Source organism: Cygnus atratus, chromosome 4 (assembly GCF_013377495.2).
Source record: "Cygnus atratus isolate AKBS03 ecotype Queensland, Australia chromosome 4, CAtr_DNAZoo_HiC_assembly, whole genome shotgun sequence".
In the NCBI taxonomy this organism is placed as follows: domain Eukaryota; kingdom Metazoa; phylum Chordata; class Aves; order Anseriformes; family Anatidae; genus Cygnus; species Cygnus atratus.
Window position 1 is genome coordinate 77368271 of NC_066365.1, and position 17615 is coordinate 77385885.

At 66.9% G+C, this 17615-nt stretch overlaps 2 protein-coding genes across 3 annotated transcripts; both read left to right on the top strand.

The window, feature by feature from the left end:
• Positions 1-96: 96 nt before the first annotated feature.
• Positions 97-8852, top strand: VPS16 (VPS16 core subunit of CORVET and HOPS complexes). Its single transcript, XM_035570972.2, is given in 25 exon segments — positions 97-229; positions 329-417; positions 523-620; positions 1104-1232; positions 1626-1770; positions 1838-1953; positions 2223-2345; positions 3174-3229; positions 3447-3536; positions 4101-4195; positions 4368-4444; positions 4675-4806; positions 4890-5017; positions 5274-5309; positions 5471-5579; positions 5661-5753; positions 5755-5796; positions 5890-5998; positions 6327-6424; positions 6571-6675; positions 7188-7265; positions 7449-7618; positions 7765-7861; positions 8068-8171; positions 8423-8852. Coding segments are annotated over 25 exon segments (2517 nt in total). The 5' UTR covers positions 97-176; the 3' UTR covers positions 8568-8852.
• Positions 8853-9029: 177 nt separating this feature from the next.
• On the top strand, positions 9030-17377 carry IDH3B (isocitrate dehydrogenase (NAD(+)) 3 non-catalytic subunit beta). Of its 2 annotated transcripts, none has more exons than XM_035571022.2 (12): positions 9030-9123; positions 9453-9554; positions 11132-11230; positions 12050-12170; positions 12571-12631; positions 13109-13241; positions 13702-13835; positions 14289-14391; positions 14855-15001; positions 15111-15205; positions 15312-15372; positions 17206-17377. In XM_035571022.2, exons 1-12 carry the CDS (start codon positions 9088-9090, stop codon positions 17281-17283), a joined length of 1170 nt encoding a protein of 389 aa, XP_035426915.1. In that variant the 5' UTR covers positions 9030-9087; the 3' UTR covers positions 17284-17377. The 2 variants fall into 2 exon arrangements, with proteins under 2 accessions (XP_035426915.1, XP_035426914.1); XM_035571021.2 differs by lacking the exon at positions 17206-17377 and adding an exon at positions 15761-15973.
• Positions 17378-17615: the final 238 nt, after the last annotated feature.

Genomic DNA, 17615 nt, shown 5'->3' on the forward strand with positions numbered 1-17615 from the left:
CTCGTGATGGCGGCGCTCCCCTTACCCCCCTCCGGTGCCCTCACTCAAGATGGCGGCAGCCGCGGCGTCGGTGGCGGCGGGGCGGGGCGGGGCGGGGCGGGCGGAGCCGCGGACACCGGCACGGGCAGGGGCTGAGCGGAGCGGAGCGGCGGCTCCGGGGGTCCCGGCGCGGCGCCATGGACTGCTACACGGCCAACTGGAACCCGCTGGGCGAGGAGGCCTTCTACCGGTGAGGGGCGGGCCGGCGGCGGGGGGGGGCGGCCGGTTGGGGCCTCAGCGCCTCACCGGTCGGTTTGTATGTCTGTCCGTGTGTCCGGCCGGCCGGCAGCAAGTCGGAGCTGTACGCCATGGAGTGGGGCCTGAGGGAGGAGCTGCGGGACTGCCTGGTGGCGGCCGCCCCGTACGGGGGGCCCATAGGTACGGACGGGACCGGGACCGGGACCGGGGGGGCGGCGGCGAGCGCCGGGCCCCGGCCGGCCCCGGGGGGTGCCGCCGGCTGAGGGCCCGCCCGGCCGCCCGCAGCTCTGCTCCGGAACTCCGCCCGGAGGGAGAAGTCGCCCGGCGCCCGCCCGCTGCTGGACACGTTCTCGGCCTCGGGGCTGCTCCTCGCCAGCATCCCGGTGAGCGGGGGCACGGCCCGGCCCCGGGCAGGAGGGCGGGTACGGGGGCTCTGCCGTGCCCGGGGGGTGCTGCGGGACCGGCGGCCCTCTCTGCCCGGGGTGTGTGCCCGGGGGCAGCGCCTGCGGTCTGGCTGCGGGGAAGCACGGAGCTGCCGCAGCGCCTCTGTGCAGCTCCTGCAGCCCCCGGGAAGCTCGGAGAGGCTGCTCGGGAGTGATGGTGTGTGCGGGGGTACGGGGGGGCCTGGGAGAGGGGACAGGAGGAGCAGTGCTGGTGTCCTGGGAGCACCCTGCCCTCCCTTCCCCCTGTACAGAGCTGGGGCAGACACGGGGAAAGCTGCCCTAATCTCAGGGCGCTGCAGAGCTGGGGGCTCCAGAGCTGCGAGCACCAAACCACGGCCATTGCCGTTGCATACGTCTCCTGGAGGGACAGCTCAGCGGGATGCAAGCAGCCCTGCAGCACGCTGACCGGTCTTGTGCCCGCAGTGGAAGAGCGGCCAGGTGGTGCAGCTGGGCTGGACGGCCAGCGAGGACCTGCTGTGCATCCAAGAGGACGGCACGGTGCTCATCTACAACCTCTTCTGCGAGTTCAAGCGCCACTTCAGCATGGGCAACGTGAGTGGGGTGGCGCGGAGCATGAGAAGGGCCGGGGAGCTCATCACCCGCAGGTGGGCAGGGTTGGGTTTGTGTGGTGGAGAGGTGCTGTGAGGCCTTCCTCGGTGATCTCAGCCCCACAGGGCTCAGCTGAGAGCCTGAGGCTCCCAAAGCCTCCCTGCAGGGCTGCCTCCCTTCGGACATGAGCTGGGGGATGGAGCAAGCCCCCACTTTGCTGCAGGAGCGAGAAGCTGTTGCAGCTGGGATGCTGCTGGCTGTGCAGCACGGGACTGGGCTCACTCCTCCCTGGGACGATTTCGCTCCCAGAGCCCCGGTGCCTCTCCTGGCAGCATGCTGCAGAGCCCGAGTACCCTAGCCCAGGCCCACCTCCCTCCCTCTCTCTCCGTGGCACAGGAGGTGCTGCAGAACCACGTGCTGGAGGCGAAAGTCTTCCACACGGAGTACGGCACCGGCGTGGCCATCCTCACCGGGGCGCACCGCTTCTCGCTGGCCACCAACATTGACGACCTGAAGCTGCGCAGGATGCCCGAGGTCCCAGGTGCGTCTCCTCCCCGCCGCTCCCCGCTCCGGATGGCGCGGGGCCCTGATGCTGGTGCCCGGTGCAGGTCTGCAGAAGCCCCCCTCCTGCTGGGCCGTGCTGTCCCAGGACAGAGTGACCATCGTCTTGCTGGCGGTTGGCCAGGACCTGTACCTGCTGGACAACACCTCCTGCTCCGTGGTGGTGAGTGACCCACGGCGGCCCTCGGAGGGAAGCGGGGCGGTCTGCGGCCTTCAGCACCCACTGGCAGGTTCTTCCCCTGTCCCCTGCTGTCCCACGGGCAGCAGGGACACCTGGCCAGGGCAAAGGGGTGAGGACAAGGCAGGCACAGCGTGGGAGGGGACAGCTTTGGCCAGCTCGCAGCCCCTTACACAGTCGGTACCGGCGTGTGGCACGTTCTGTGTCCCTGAGTTGTGCCCCTGGGTGTAACCCTCTCCTTTTCCCCGTCCCAGGCCCCCCCCGGCATGAGCCCCTCTGCCGGCGCCTACCTGCAGATGGCCGTGTCCTTCAACTACCGCTGCCTGGCGCTCTTCACCGACACCGGCTACATCTGGATGGGGCTGGCCTCGCTGAAGGTGAGGTCCCCTTCCCCCGGCTGGGTGCTGGGGGCAGCCTGCCCCTGCTCTGTGCTCCCTTGCTGCCTCTCGCAGCCAGACCTGAGGCGTCCTGGGCGGGCATCCCAGCAGCTTCCCTTTGGGCACTGATGGGCTCAGCTCTGCTGGCTGTCCTTGCTGCTGCTGATAGGCATCTGCACTCCTGCCATTGGAATATGCCTCCTCTTTTGTTTTTTCACCTGATTTTATACCTATTTCACCACTTTTTCCATTTCCAAATCCACGTTTGCGTCTCCCTTTCTACATCTAAATTCCTATTCCCAAACAGCCTGCTCCTAACTGCTTTTTCCACACCAGATTCTCTTACGTCCGTACCCAAACTGGGTTGTTCTAATATCATTTCCTAGGTAGTCTCGCTTTCATTACCGTGAGTAGTGTGGTCACTCAGGTATAGGAGACCTTGCAGGACTTTGCCCCTGATTCCCATACTGGAGATGTCCCAGTTACCTTATGTGCTTCCCTGAAACAAGTCAGTTTCCTTTAGCCTCTGTTCACTTGCTGGTTTCAGTTGAGCACAAGCAGTTTCTTGCTTTACATGTGGATGGGCTGCACACCAGAACAGTGGATAAATGCTTCTTGCAGTCAAAGTTCACACAGCGTCCTCGCCCTTTGGCTGTGTCAGCCGTGGCCCCGTCTCCTTCTGGGGCTGGAGATGCAGCCAGGTTCTTCAGCAGGACATGTGCTCTGTGCTGGTTTTCATCTCTTATCGCGCCCCTCGGTGCGTGGCTCCAGCAGCGCACACAACACCACCTTCCCTCACGTCTCCTCCGTGATTGATCTCTTTCCCAGGAGAAGCTCTGCGAGTTCAACAGCAGCATCCGATCGCCGCCCAAGCAGATGGTTTGGTGAGTGGCCCTCTGGCTGTCCCCCTGCGCTGCGTCCCCACCACGCGCCCCTGGATGCTCGACCCTTTGCTGGGGTCTGTCCAGCTCCACGGCCACCCTGGGACGAGTGGGACCGTCCCTCACGTCCCTACTCCAGGTGTGGGGGCTGCGGGGCTGGCCCGGTGCTGCAGCAGGGCTGGAGGCAGCACTCCCTGACCCCATGGGGTTCCCCCCGCAGGTGCATGCGTCCCCGCAGCCGGCAGCGCGCCGTGGTGATGGCATGGGACCGGCAGCTGATGGTGGTCGGGAACTCCACGGAGTGCATCCGGTATCCTTTGGGGAGGAGGACGGGGGTCGTTTCCAAAGGCCAGCACAAACTCCTCGGGCCGCTGCTGGCCCTGCCCCCAGCACTGCTGTTCGGTAGCTCCCCTCCGTGTCAGTGACCCCGAGGAGGCTCAGATGAGGCTGAACTCACCCCTGCCCTCTGCAGTCCTGCTGCGGTCTCCCCTGCCTGGCCCCAGTCCCGTACAGCAGTGAAAGCCCCTCCTCCGGCTGGGTTCCTCTGCTCCCCTCCTCCGAGTGTCCCAGCGGGGAGCACCCCGGCTCCCTCCCAACTCTGAGAGCGGAGCTGGTGCTGTGCGAGCCCCTGCAGCCGGGAGTGCTGTGCCCGGCCCGGCCCTCTCCGGATCCCCCAGGGGTGAGCGAGGGCTGCCTCGGTGGGACGATCCCTGTCCCCCCCCAGTCCCTGGAAAAGGGGGGTGACGAGGCCCAGCCCGGTGGGGTGGGTGACGGGGTTACGCTCCGTGGCACTGCTGGGCTGGCCTGGCCCCCGGCAGAGCTGGGCTGCAGCCCGCAGCGCTCCCTTCCCGCGAGCCCTTAGCGGGGAGCACAGATTTGTCCTGGATGAGGACTCCTACCTGGTGCCAGAACTGGATGGGGTCCGGATCTTGTCCCGCACCTCCCACGAGTTCCTGCATGAGATCCCAGGTGAGATGTCCTCTGGGTGAAGCCTTTCCAGCCCCGCAGAGAGCGGGCACTGGCGTGAGGTCTCCTGTAGGGCCCCAGAGCTGCAGGGGTGGGAGCAGCACTGGGACAGCCCCAGGTCACTCACCTGCTCTGGGGCAGCCTCTCATGCTGTATTTTTTTTTCCCCCCCGCAGAGGCCAGCCAAGAGATCTTCAAAATCGCCTCCATGGCACCAGGGGCTCTCCTGTTAGAGGCGCAGAAGGAGTACGAGGTTCGGCACACTGCCCTGCTCCGTACCTGCCTCCTCACCCAGCCTGTTGGGGTGGCTCCGATGCAAACCCAGCATCGCCTCCGCCGTGGTGGGACGGGGGAAGGCCCGGCAGTCGCTGCCGGGGCGAGGGCAGCCCCTGTGGTCCTGTGGGCTCCAAGCACCCAGGGCTCACCCTGGCTGGCGGGCATCCCCTGGCCCGCAGATCCCTCACGGGCTGCGCTTCCTTGCAGAAGGAGAGCCAGAAGGCAGACGAGTACCTGCGGGAGATCAAGGACCAGAAGCTGCTCCCGGAGGCGGTGAGCCAGTGCATCGAGGCGGCTGGCTACGAGCACGAGCCGGAGACTCAGAAGTCCCTGCTGCGGGTGAGTGAAGGAGGATCCTGCGAGGCCGAAGGCATTTCCCCGCCTGCTCCAGGCCTCTCCCATGACCTGCGCTTCTCCCGCAGGCAGCCTCCTTTGGGAAGTGCTTCATCGACAAGTTCCCTCCGGAGAGCTTTGTGCGCATGTGCCAGGACCTGCGGGTGCTCAACGCCATCCGGGACTACCAGATCGGCATCCCCCTCACCTTCACCCAGTATCCTCTGGGGATGGGGGCAGGGGGTCTGGTGGCTGGTGCAGTTGCTGCTGGTCTGAGTTGGGGCTCTGGGATGGAGGAGGATGGGGAGGAGAAGGCTGCTGTGCCCGGCCTCATGCTGGTTGTCCCTCTGTGATGGGATCCCGTGCTGCTGGGCTGGCCCTGCTGGCCCTGGGGTGCTGCCAGGAGGGGAAAGGCACCCAGCAAGCATCGCCTGCGTGCTGGGGGTCTGAAATGCCCTTGACTGTCACCACAGATACAAGCGGCTCACCATCGAGGTCCTGCTGGACAGGTGAGGATCCCCTGCACGGGGCACGACGGCCCCATCCCCGAGCAGCCCAGGCTGAGTCTGCGCCCGGCCCTGCTGCAGTCCTGCACAGAGCTGGGTGCTGAGCGGGCTCTGAGCACTCAGGACCCCTCGTGAGGCCTGCTGAGCCTCCACGTCCCCCCCAGGCTGGTCCTGCGGCGCCTCTATCCCCTGGCCATCAGGATCTGCGAGTACCTGCGCCTCTCGGAGATCCAGGGCGTCAGCCGCATCCTGGCCCACTGGGCCTGCTACAAGGCAAGGGGGGCGGCTTGGGGGGCTCCACCACGGCTCCACAGGGCCGTGCTGACTGTGCTGCTCTGCTCTGCTCCCCTCCAGGTGCAGCAGAAGGACAAGTCCGACGAGGAGGTGGCCTACGCCATCAACCAGAAGCTGGGGGACACGCCGGGCATCTCCTACTCCGAGATCGCCTGCCCGGGCTTACGACTGCGGCCGGACGGAGCTGGCCATCAAGGTCTCTGGGCTCGGGCTGCGGTGTGTCCGGGGGGTGGTGGCACCAAGGTCACGCACGGGGGCTGCACGCTGATGCCCTCTCTGCTGGCCACAGCTGCTGGAGTATGAGCCGCGCTCCGGGGAGCAGGTCCCGCTGCTGCTGAAGATGAAGCGGAGCAAGCTGGCCCTGAGCAAGGCCATCGAGAGTGGGGACACGGACCTGGGTAAGGGGCAGGGCTGGGGAGCCAGCGCACGTAAGGAAGGGTCCTGAGGCAGGAGAGGCTCTGCAGAACCCAGCACCGGGGGTCTGCCTGGCATCATCCGGGCAGGAAACCTCTCTTGGGAAGGACTCAGGGTCTGGGGGAACGTGGTTATGGCTCTGTGCTGCGTGGGATGGGGGTGGTGGGAGCCGCTTGAGCCCTGCGGAGCAAGGGGGAAGCACAGGGATGTGCCCTGCACTTGGATGTGCCCCTGTTCCCCTCCTGGTGCTGAGGGCTGGCTCTCCCTATCCCAAAACGCTGCCCCTATCCCAAAACACTGTTCCTATCCCAGTCTACACGGTTGTGCTCCACCTGAAGAACGAGCTGAATCGCGGCACCTTCTTCATGACGCTGCAGAACCAGCCGGTGGCCCTGAGCCTCTACCGCCAGGTAGGGGCTGCCTGGTCGGACCTCTGCCTGCTCTGCCCTGCGTCCCCTGCCCCGCCACCTCGGCTGGGGACCTGGGAGCCACTGCGGTGTGGCAGAGGCAGCTCGCAGTCCCCGCGTGCCCTCACCTCTCCCTATCGCCCCCCCAGTTCTGCAAGCACCAGGAGCGGGAGACGCTGAAGGACCTGTACAACCAGGACGACAATCACCAGGAGCTCGGCAACTTCCACGTCCACTCCAGCTACTCGGAGAAGGTCTGTGCCTGGCGGGGGCAGGAGGAGTGTGGCAGAAGGGCTGGGGGCTCCAGCCTGGCTCCTCCTGGTCCGTGGCAGCGTGCTGGGCACCCTCCCTGGGGAAGGGGCTGGGGGGCTACATCCTGCCTGGTGGCTGTGCCTGTCCCGTGGGGCTCAGCAGTGTGTCAGGTGTTTGCAGCTGTGGAGCTTGCACCCTCAGGTTAGTCTCCAGGTGTGGGAAGGAACCCCCCTGGCTCATATCCCAGGGCCATCGCCTCCCTGGGGCTTTGCGCTGGAAGTCACCGGCCCCTCCTGCGTGTGACGGGGAGCTCTAGATCCCCCCAGGGCAGGGAGGGGTCCGTCCTGCTGCCCATCTTGGGTGATCGAAGTAGAGTGTCACCACACTGGAGCTTGGCCTTGGCTGTGTCCGTGTTGGCCAGCCCTCCTGCTGGGCTTCGAGGGTGCTGCCCTGTCCCCTGCAGCATGCCCTCCCTGCTGGCACGGGGTGACGTGGCTGTGGTTTCTGTCCCCAGCGCATCGAAGGGCGAGTAGGAGCCCTGCAGAACGCTGTGGATGAGTACTACAAGGCCAAGAACGAGTTTGCTGCCAAGGTGAGTGTGGCCAGGGCCAGGGAGGTGCTGCGGCCCCCCCTGCTGTGGCTGGCGCTGGGCCCCTGGCACGGGGCTCAGCTGGCCCACGGCCACGGCACGGGAGCCACAGGGCCCCCATCCTGCCAGGGGCGTGCTGCTGTCAGTCGGACAGGGACCCTTTTTAGCCAGGACTCCCTTCCCCAGGCCACAGAGGATCAGATCAAGCTCCTGCGGCTCCAGCGGCACCTCCAGGAGGACTTCGACAAGCCCTACCTCGACCTCTCGCTGCATGACACCGTCTCCACCCTGATCCTGGACGGCCACCACAAGAAGGCCGAGCAGCTCTACCGGGACTTCAAGATCCCCGACAAGCGGTGGGTCCGGGAGGGCAGCTCGGGGTGCAGGGGGTCCTGGCTTTTCGGGGAGCCCAGCAGGGTTTGGGGGATCCCTGTGCCGTGGGGTGGGATGGGGGCTGCAGCATGCTGGCAGCTGGAGGAGCAGCCTCCCTCTGCCCCCCCAGCTACTGGTGGCTGAAGATCAACGCCCTGGCCACGCGCGGAGACTGGGAGGAGATGGAGAAGTTCTCCAAGAGCAAGAAGTCGCCCATCGGCTACCTGGTAAGAGCTTTCCTTGCTCAAGGAGGACCTGGCCCTGCTCCCTGCCAGCCCTTCACCCTGTTCCTGTGCCCACAGCAGGGCCCCACTCGTGTCCTGGAGGAAGGTGGCTGTGGGGCTGGATGGGGCTGTGGGGCACAGTGGGAGCAACTGGGGGAGGCGGGTGGGGGGCAGCTGCCTCCCCTCTCACCCGGTGCCTCCCCTCTCAGCCCTTCGTGGAGATCGCTGTGAAGCACCACAACCGCTACGAGGCCAAGAAGTACGCGCCCCGCGTGACGCCCGAGCAGCGGGTCAAGGCCTTTATCCTCGTGGGGTGCGTTGGAGCTGGGGGGACCCCTGGGGGACCCGGCTGGGGCTGTTGGGAGCAGCTGCTTCCTCGTGCAGTGGCACTCCTGGGGCTTTGGGGGACTCTGGGGGAACACCATGAGCCTCATCCTTCTGCAGCTGGCGGGGGCTGTAGGGGCTTCCCTCTTTCATTCCCCCACCTTCCCTCTTTCATTCCCCCACCTTCCCTCTGGGGTGGGGGAGCGGTGCTGCAGTCCTCAGCCCCCCCTCTGCCCCCAGGGACCTGGACCAGGCGGCCGACGCTGCCATCGAGCACAAGAGCGAGGTGGAGATGAACTTTGTCCTGTCCAAGTGCACCCCCAGCACGGACGCCAGCGTGGTGGAGAAGCTGAACCGGGCCCGGGCCCAGCTCCTGAAGAAGTGAGCCCCGGGGGGGCCCTGTGCTCCCCGGGGAGCTGCTGGGGCCGGGGGGGCAGGAGCCGGCCCCGCATCGCTCTGGGCCACCCCGGGCCTCTCAGCCCTGTGCCTGCTCTCGCTGCTCCCCCCGCCCCCTGCCTGCCCCTGGCTGTAGGGGTGGGGGGCGAGCTGAGGGGGCCCTGCCCCTGTCCTTGTCCCTGTGCTGGGGGGGAGGCCGGGGGCTGCCTGCTGCGGGCAGGGCTGGCACCCTCCGGCCACCCCCCCCTTCTGGTCAATAAAGAGCAAGAACGCCTGGGGGGCTGCTGCCTGGGGGCGTCTCGGGGGCCCGGGGGGGGGCTGGGGAGGGGGTCTCGGGCCCGGGGGGGGCTGGGGCTGGGCGGGCCTAAGGGGGGGAGGGGGAGTTTTGCGGGGGGAGGGGGCAGCTCCTGGGGGCGGGGCTCTGCGAAGACACGCCCGCGTCGCAGACCACGCCCACCTTTCAAGCCCCGCCCCTCTCCCCCAGCCGTGCTGCATTGTGGGGCGGCAACATGGCGGCGCTCAGCGCGGGGCGGGCGGCGGCCGGGGTGAGGGGGGGCGGCGGGGACCGGGGTTGGGGCCGGGGGCGGCCGGGGCTGCGGTTGGAGTTGGGGGGGGCGGGGGCTGGGGTTGGGTTGGGGGGAGCGGGGGCTGGGCCGGGGTTGGGGTTGCTTGGGGGAGTTGGGGTTGGCTGGGGGGGGATCGGGGCTGGGGCTGGGGTCAGTGGGGTTGGGGCCGGGGGGGCTGGGGGCGGTGTGGGCTGGGGGGGCCGGGGTCGGGGCCGGGAGGAGCGGGGGGGGTCGGGGTCTCCAGCCGGGGCTGGGGGCGCGGGGGGGCCCCACCGGCCGCCGCTCACCGCCTGCCTTCCCCCCCCCAGGGCCTCCTGCGCGTCCCCCAGGGCTTCCTGCGTGCCCGCAGCCTCGGCGCCTGGCGGGCCCTGAGCACCCCCGCCGCCCTCCGGGACACCCCGCGGGGCAAGGTGAGGGCCGGGGGGTGCTCCCCGAGCCGCGGGTGGGCTCTGGGGTGCGGGGGGCTCAGCCCGGCACAGCTCCTCGGGTTGGGGCTGCACGGGGCGGGGCTGCGAGAAGCTGCCGGAGGAGGACGCGTGCAGGCAGAGGGCACGGAGCCGCAGCAGGAGCAGGAGCAGGAGCAGGGTGACGGCCCAAAAGGCGTGGGACAGGGCGTGGAGAGCGCCTGCAGCCTGCCGTGTCTGCGTCCTGCCGTCCCTGCATCTGCTGTGCCTGCGTCCCTGCATCCTGCCGTCCCTGCATCTGCTGTGCCTGCGTCCCTGCATCCTGCCGTCCCTGCAGCCCCCCGTCCCTGCATCCCACCACAGTGCCTGCATGGTGCCAGGCCCTGTCCCTGTCCCCGCAGGCTGCCGCTGCGCTCAGCCTGCCCGCCTGCAGCTGGCTGCTGCAGGGTTGGTGCAGCCAGAGCACGGGGCTGCGGTACTGACAGGCGTCTTGGTCTGCTTCGTGTTGCTTAATCCTGATTTTGGTGCGCGTAATTATAGTAACTACCGTGCAGCGTTCTGTGCAGTAGTGTGCGGTCACTAGTAGAGGTCAGATAAGGTAAGAGTGAGCGGTAGCTCAGCGCGTAGGAACGTGGTTTACCCCTTGTGGTCTGAAAAGGAGAGCTGTGATGGAGCAGCGGGCTGTTTTCTGCAGGAGTGAGGACGGAGCAAACAACAGGAGCACCAGGCAGTGAGATAACATCGTGTTTGTCACATCGTGGCTGACAGGACGGCTGCTGTCCGGTCCCGTCTGTAGGCAGAGGTGTCCCGTGTTAGTATTGAAGACACTGAAAGGAAGGGTTCAGCACTGGGGCTGCATCTGCACATGCTCTGCCCCTTCTCGACACTGTCTTGGCGAGGTTTTCTGCCCTGCAGCTTGATTCCGTGGCTGTGTTCTACAAAACAGACAAAAGTAGAGACTCTCGTCTTTCGTTTCGCCCTTGCTGTTCCATTTTGCCTCTCCTCAATCACCGCTTGCCCGCACTTTGTATCACTGACATGTGCACTTCCCATGCCGCATGGCGTTACCTTTTCTTACGTGCTTTGTTGCCCAGTTGAGTTGCCAGGTGCAGTTCTTGTCTCCTCCTGAGACCACCCCGTCTGCGGCTGGTTCTGTGAAATCTGCCGTCAGCTCCGTGCAGGGAATTACTGCCTGAAGAGACGGGATCAGTAAAAGGAGGGTGTAAAAATAGGATCCAGCGAAGGGGGGGCAGCAGTGCTGATGCGGAGGTGCTTGGGGGGTGGCTCGAGGATTACCTTGGGGCTGATTCTGCTTAATGCTTTCAGACTTTGTCCTCGGCACGAAAGCCCAGGGATGTTCCAGCACCACTTCGGTGGGTGCCCGGGGACGGGCAGGAGGGGCTCTAGGGGCAGCTCGGGGCTAGCACCGCAGTCAGGTTTTGTTACTGAGAACTGCAGCCAGTGTGGATGTTTTCTAGGCTGGAAGTCCTCCTCCGTCCTGCGGTGAGCAGGTCAGGGCTCGCACGTGGATCGCGGCCCCGGGGGGCGGCAGGAGCTCTGACTGTCCTCTGCTCTCCCTGCAGTCAGAAAACGCCAAGCCGGAGGGCACCTTCCAGGTCACCATGCTGCCCGGGGACGGCGTGGGCCCGGAGCTCATGCACGCCGTCAAGGAGGTGTTCAAGGTAACGGCTGCTGCCCCCGGTGGGACGGGGCCGGGGGGGGCAGCGGCTGTGGAACCGCTGAGACAGCACCCTGCCCGTGGGCTGCAGCGCAGGAGCTGCAGGGGTGTGAGGACCCCGGGGCTTTGCCCTTCCCGTGAATAGATTCAGCTCTTGCAAAGAGTTTCACTCTTCAGCGTGAAGGCGTTCCCAGCCCGGAGCTGTGCCGTGGAGCGAGCAGTGCTGCCCCCATGGCCCGCTTGGTCCTTTCCCCTCCGCTGAGGCAGTGGCGGGCACCGGGACGGTCCGGGCTGCTCCTGGGCAGGACGCAGGTCCTCACCGCTCCTGCTGGGAACGTGGCCACGGCGCTGGCACTGCCCGGCTGTCTGGGACCCGTTACGGGCTTCTGGCCACGATCCTCATCGTTGAGGAGCTCTGCTTTCACGCAGCCGTGTCAGAACTCGGGGCGGGAGTTGGCAGTGAACAGTTCTGGCCCCTGGCACGTGACGGGCTGTGTCGCGTCGCAGGAAAAAAGCACGGCGTTGCCGGCCCTGCTGTCAGTTGTGCGGCTGGAACTGTGGTTACCCTCCGGGAGCTCTGGCGCTAACGGTGACAGCAAACACCGCTGTTGTTCAGCTGGGGCTGAAATGGAGGACGTGGCCCTGAGCGCCAGGCCCAGCACACCCCGCGGTCGCTTCCCTCCTCTCCCCGAGGCTGGTTTAAGGCTTCACGCCCCAGCGCTCTGGGCCGTGCAGTCAGTGCCCCTCTGCAGTGTGTTTAAAACATCCCCGCCGAGTGTCCGGTGCTGCGGGCCGTGGCTCCCGCGCTGCCTCTCTGCTGCAGGCTGCCAGCGTGCCGGTGGTCTTCGACGAGCACCACCTGAGCGAGGTGCAGAACATGGCGTCGGAGGAGAAGCTGGATCAGGTGGTGGACTCCATGAAGGAAAGCAAAGTGGCCCTCATAGGTAAGGACAGCGCTGCCTGCCCGCCACGGGGGGGCTCCGGCTTTGCCTGGGGAAGACGTTGCCTTAACTCAAGCGCCGTTAGATGCTTTCAGAGGGCAGGATTAGCCCTGGAGAAGGAAGCGTGGTGTCTGTAAGCAGAGGCAGACTACCCGTACTTGGTTTCCTTAGCTTATGAATGGGGAGGTTGTATCCAGCTTCTGCTTCTGAAGGGAGATCTGGCATGGGCTAGAGGAACAAAGGATCTCGCCCGGCTCCCGTAGCGCGAGGCCGGTCTCCACGCTTGGCCAAGGCTCTGCTGAAAGCCCCCCAGTCCCTGCTGCTGTTGTGCCCGGGTTCACGCCACGTCCTTAGCGGCTGTCAGCGTGCTCCCTGTTCTTACTCCTGCTCAATGTCCCCGCAGGCAAGATCCACACCCCCATGGAGTACAAGGGCGAGCTGGCTTCCTACGACATGAGACTCAGGTGAGCTCAGCGCCCTGCTCGGCTGCCGGGGCTGGGCACAGAGCCCGCGCTCGTGGGACAGCCACAGTGCGATCGGTTGTGTCCTGGCACCGAGCTGGGGCCGAAGGACAGGCGGGCAGTTAGCGTGCTGCCGGGGAGGGAGGGATCTGAGAGTCTGGCCAGGAGCTGCCTCTGCTGAGTGTCACCCCCTGCCTGCTTTTCTTGGGGGTCCTGGAGAGGAGAGGGAGGGTAGCTGGAAAATGGGCGGCGGCGGCCTGCCTCGACGCAGGGTTGTCAGAGCACTGCTGTGACGAGGTGGGGCCAGCTCTCGATCCATGAAGGCAGGGGTGGATGGATCCATAGCTGTGGGAAGCTGAGACGGAGACGTGGTGGCACCGTCACCAGCTGTCACCCCAGCGCCTGCAGGGCGCCCCCACTGCCCCAGGCATAGCTCGCGGTGAGATGCTGACCCTGCTGCTGCTGCTGCTTCTCTTGCAGGCGCAAATTAGACTTGTTTGCAAATGTTGTCCACGTGAAGAGCTTGCCAGGCTATAAAACACGCCACAACAACCTGGACCTCGTGATCATTCGTGAGCAGACGGAGGGGGAGTACAGCTCGCTGGAGCACGAGGTACCGGAGCCGCCCTCCAGCACGCGGCTGCTCTGCTTTGGGGCCATGGCTGGCCTCGTGGAGGGACGGGGACACCTGCCCCACGTTGGGTGGCTTTCCTTGCTGCGGGGCCACGGTCCTGCTTTCCATACCGGTTCAGCACGACCGAGGAACTGGCTGAAGCTGCAGCGATGTGCCAAGGGGCAGCGATGGGCGTAGGAGATGGGCTGGAGAGCGCTTGGTGATCTCAATATGCGCAGACCCCAGCAGGGACGTTGATGGGCTGCAGGAGGGATAGGGCCCAGGAAAGGCACCACGGATTTGAGGAGCCTCCTGGTGAGAGGAGACCCAGCGTTAGGCAGAGGCTCCTCGTCTGTCTCAGCGCACGGGGGCTCAGTGGTGCGGGGTGGTGACCTAGAGAAGCGTTGAGGCAGGGCTGCACGGTGCACGCCACGGCTGCTCACAGCCCTTCTGTGTCCAGAGCGCAAAGGGGGTCATCGAGTGCCTGAAGATCATCACCCGGGCCAAGTCGCAGCGCATTGCCAAGTTCGCCTTTGACTTCGCCACCAAAAAAGGGCGCTCTAAGGTCACGGCCGTGCACAAAGCCAACATCATGTGAGTGCTGCGGGAGCGGGTTTGGGGGGCGCCTGTCACTGGTTGTCGGACACGCGAGTGCCGCCACATCTCAGGCCGTGCTGCTCCCAGCTCTTCATCCCGATCGGAGCAGCGCCAGGTGCCAGCCTGGCTGCAGAGGGGTTGGGCTTTTCCTGGCAGCAGTGTTCGTCCCCGTCCCCCTCTCTGTATGGGCTCGGCTCTAGCACGAGCCTCGCTGAGCCGTGACAGCTGCATCCTGCGGGCTGTCAGCTGAGAAGGGGAAAGGCTCTGACGCTGCAAGCTGGTCTCTGCTCCCCTGGGCCCCGACTTCGCCACCGCTTTGGCTTTGGGTGGGGGGTGCTCTAGGGCTGCCGGCCCTCCTGTGCTCTGCTGTGGTGGGACACCACTTCACCTGCTTCTGCAGTGATTTTACTGCGGTCCTGCAGGACCTTTGCTGTGTTTGCTGTGTCTCAGGAAATTAGGCGACGGGCTGTTCCTGCAGTGCTGTGAGGAAGTGGCAGAACTGTACCCCAAGATCAAGTTTGACACCATGATAATTGACAACTGCTGCATGCAGGTGAGGATCCTGATTCCCTGCCCTACCCCACCCCAGAGCCGTTCTGCACCTCCTGCTGCTTCGCCTGCTGAGCGAGGGGATTAAAAACACCTGTGTGAAACCTGAAAAGCTGCTGCTGCTGACGGCTTGGTAGGTCCAGGTGGTCACCGTGCCCTGGCCTGAGGTTTGCTCTCTGCACGAGGGAGCACGGACTGGGTGCTGCTGGTCCTCTCCCTGCTCTGCGCCAGGGACTGAAGCTGGCAGGGCCACGTGCAGCTCACGTCTGGTAGAGGCTTGCAAAACTGCCTGGATGCCGGGGCGCCCAGCCCTTCTCAGCAGGGCTCTGCCGGCTGCCACTTGACCACAGCTGGGGATGTTTTTGGATACAGAGTCACGAGCCCTCCCCTCTCCTGAGGGCTGCCTGCTGCCTGTGTCGGGTAGGACTGCTGTGCAGGGCTCACACCCTCCTCTTCCGTCCGTGCAGCTGGTGCAGAACCCCTACCAGTTCGATGTCCTGGTCATGCCGAACCTCTACGGGAACATCATCGACAATCTGGCGGCTGGCTTGGTGGGCGGTGCCGGTGTGGTGCCCGGGGAGAGCTACAGCGCCGAGTACGCCGTCTTCGAGATGGTGAGGGAGGGCTCTGCCGGGCTGCCCGCAGGCTGCCGTCCCTCCCCAGCACCCCGGGCTGCCGGGGGGCTGCCGGGGCTGCTCCCTCACCGGGCCTCTTCTCCTGCAGGGCGCCCGGCACCCCTTCGCCCAGGCCGTGGGCAGGAACATCGCCAATCCCACTGCCATGCTGCTCTCGGCCGCCAACATGCTGCGGCACCTCAAGTAAGGGCCCGCCGGGGGGGGCAGGGGACGGGGGGACGAGGAGGGCAGCCGGGGGGGGCGCAGACTGGCAGCGAGGGGCTGACCTGCGGCCGCTTTCACTCCCTAGCTTGGAATTTCACTCCAACTTGATTGCGGACGCGGTGAAGAAGGTGATCAAAGTCGGAAAAGTGAGTGGTGGGCAGCCGGTCCTGGCGTGTCTGTAGCTTCCATGTGAGCGGTGGTGGCGGAGCGCGGCGCTGCGTAGTCCCGTACGGACAGCGCCAGCCCCCGACCTCCGCACCCAGCTCCGTCCCCAGCCGTCAGCTCAGAAACCTGTGTGCGTGCAGCCGTGCTGTAGTCGGCCCCTCTGTGCTTGTCTCGTGCTGTCCTTAGCGTTCGCTGCCTCGGGGAGCTCTGGGGGACGCCAGGCGGCCTCGTCCCAGCTTGCTGCCCCGCTGGGGTCTCGGCAGGGTGCGCAGAGGGGAGCTGCTCTCCTCTCCCTGCTCACGGTCATTGCGCTCAGTTCACGATCACGTTTCTCCCTTGTTTCTCCCCTTCCCTGTGTTGGATTTTTAGGTTCGGACACGGGACTTGGGCGGTTACTGCACCACTTCTGACTTCGTCAAGTCTGTGATTGACAACCTGCACCCCCACTATGGGGCCTAGGAGCCCCGCTCGCCCGCGGGCAGCCCTGGGACTTCTCCGCGCCCTCCACCAGCTTTCCCCAGCTTAAGGCCTAGCAGCGCCGCCCTCCCCCGCCCACCCCCCGGCTGCCGGGTCCCTGGGGAGGAGGGGGCTCGCCTCCTCCCCAGCCCAGCACCCACCCGTGGCTGGCACTGGGGGGGCTCCCAGCCCCCCGCCTTCGCGTCGGCTCCATCTCCCCTTCTCCCCATAGCCGGGGTGGTGCCAGGTGACGGGCAGCGCCCAGCACGGCCCCCGGCAGGCAGCTCAGCGGGGCCGGGGTCCTGGGGGGGCCTTCCCCCGCCCGCAGAGGCTTTAGCGATAAACAGGACCGCGGGGCTGCAGGAGGGAGAGGGGCGCGCTCAGCCCGGGCAGCCCGCGTCCAGCGGCAGGCGGCTGTGGGGGGGGGGCGCTGCCGGCCCCCGGCACCCGCTGCGGGCCAGGGGCTGCTGCTGTGCCCCGGCTTTGCGAGGGGCCGGAGCCTGGAGGCCGTGGGGGCCTGGGGCTGTGGGCTGAGCCCCCCCAGTCCAGGCAGGGCAGTGCGGGGGAGGCCCGGGCATTGCAGGCTGCTCGCAGTGCCCGGGGGGGGGGCGCTGCAGCCCCTGGGGCCGGGCCCCGCGGTGCTGTGGGGCCGGGCTGCCCGCGCTTGGCAGGCCCGTGGGCCAGCCGCTGCCCCGCGTGTGGGGCCCGCGTGGGGGCCGTGCTTTGTATCCGCGTTTGCAAATGAAGGGCCCGGCGCTGCCCGGCGGCCCTGCCCGCCCGGCCGCTGCTTCCCGCAGCGTTGCCCTCCCCCTGCCCCGCCCCGCACCGGCAGGGTCGCGGCGAGGCGCGGGTCGGCCCCAGCCCCGGCAGGGACCCGAGGCGGTGCTCCGGGGGCCGGACGCCGGTTGTTGGAGCCGGGGGCCCGGTCCCTCACCCTCCCTCCGGCCTGCGGGGGGGGGTGGCTCTGCCCTTACCGCAGCCTTCTGGGCGCAGAGGCAGGCGCCACGCTTCCTTTGCAGCCACCAGCAGCCCCTGTGGGGGCTTCTCAGAGCAGCGGGGGCGGCGCTGGCCTCCGCTGAAGCCGGCGGCCGGACACCCGGCCCTGCACACACACCCCCCCCCCCCCCCCCCCCCCCCCCCCCACCCCTGCGGGGGCAGACACAGCGGCAAAGCCCGGGGGGGGGCTGATGCTGCACGATCCAGGCTTGAGAAGCCTCCCGCACCCTGCTCCCACAGGTGCCCCCATGGCTCCAAGGTGCAGGGACACCAGCGCTGGGGACACCAACGGGGGCTTCAGAGGGCCTGGGGGGGGCCCGGCCCCGCAGCCCAGCGGTGCTGACGCTCCCCTCTCGTTGCAGGTGCGCACAGCGGACATGGGTGGATACGCCACGTCCCTGGACTTCACCCAAGCGGTGATAGCAGCCCTGGATGTCTAGGGCTGCTGCTCGGCCTTGGGCAGCCCAGGGGCGCCCGCTCTGCCTGCCTGGTAATTTATTGTTTCCCTGTAATAAACCGGCCTCTGCAGCACGATGGGGGTCTCTGGGTGTGCACTGACCCAAGGGACGCAGCAGTGGGGGGGGGGGGGGCACAGCACCATGCAAGCTGCAGCGTCTGCTCCAGCAGGACCACGCCTCATGGTGGTCACTGTGCTGCTGCTGCTGCTGCTGCTGGCGGGGACCAGGCCCCTCCTGGAGGTGAGCTGGGGCAGGAGGGGCACGGCTGCAGGGTGCTGCTGGGCGCAGGGGCCAGCCCGGCCCCCCTGCCTGGG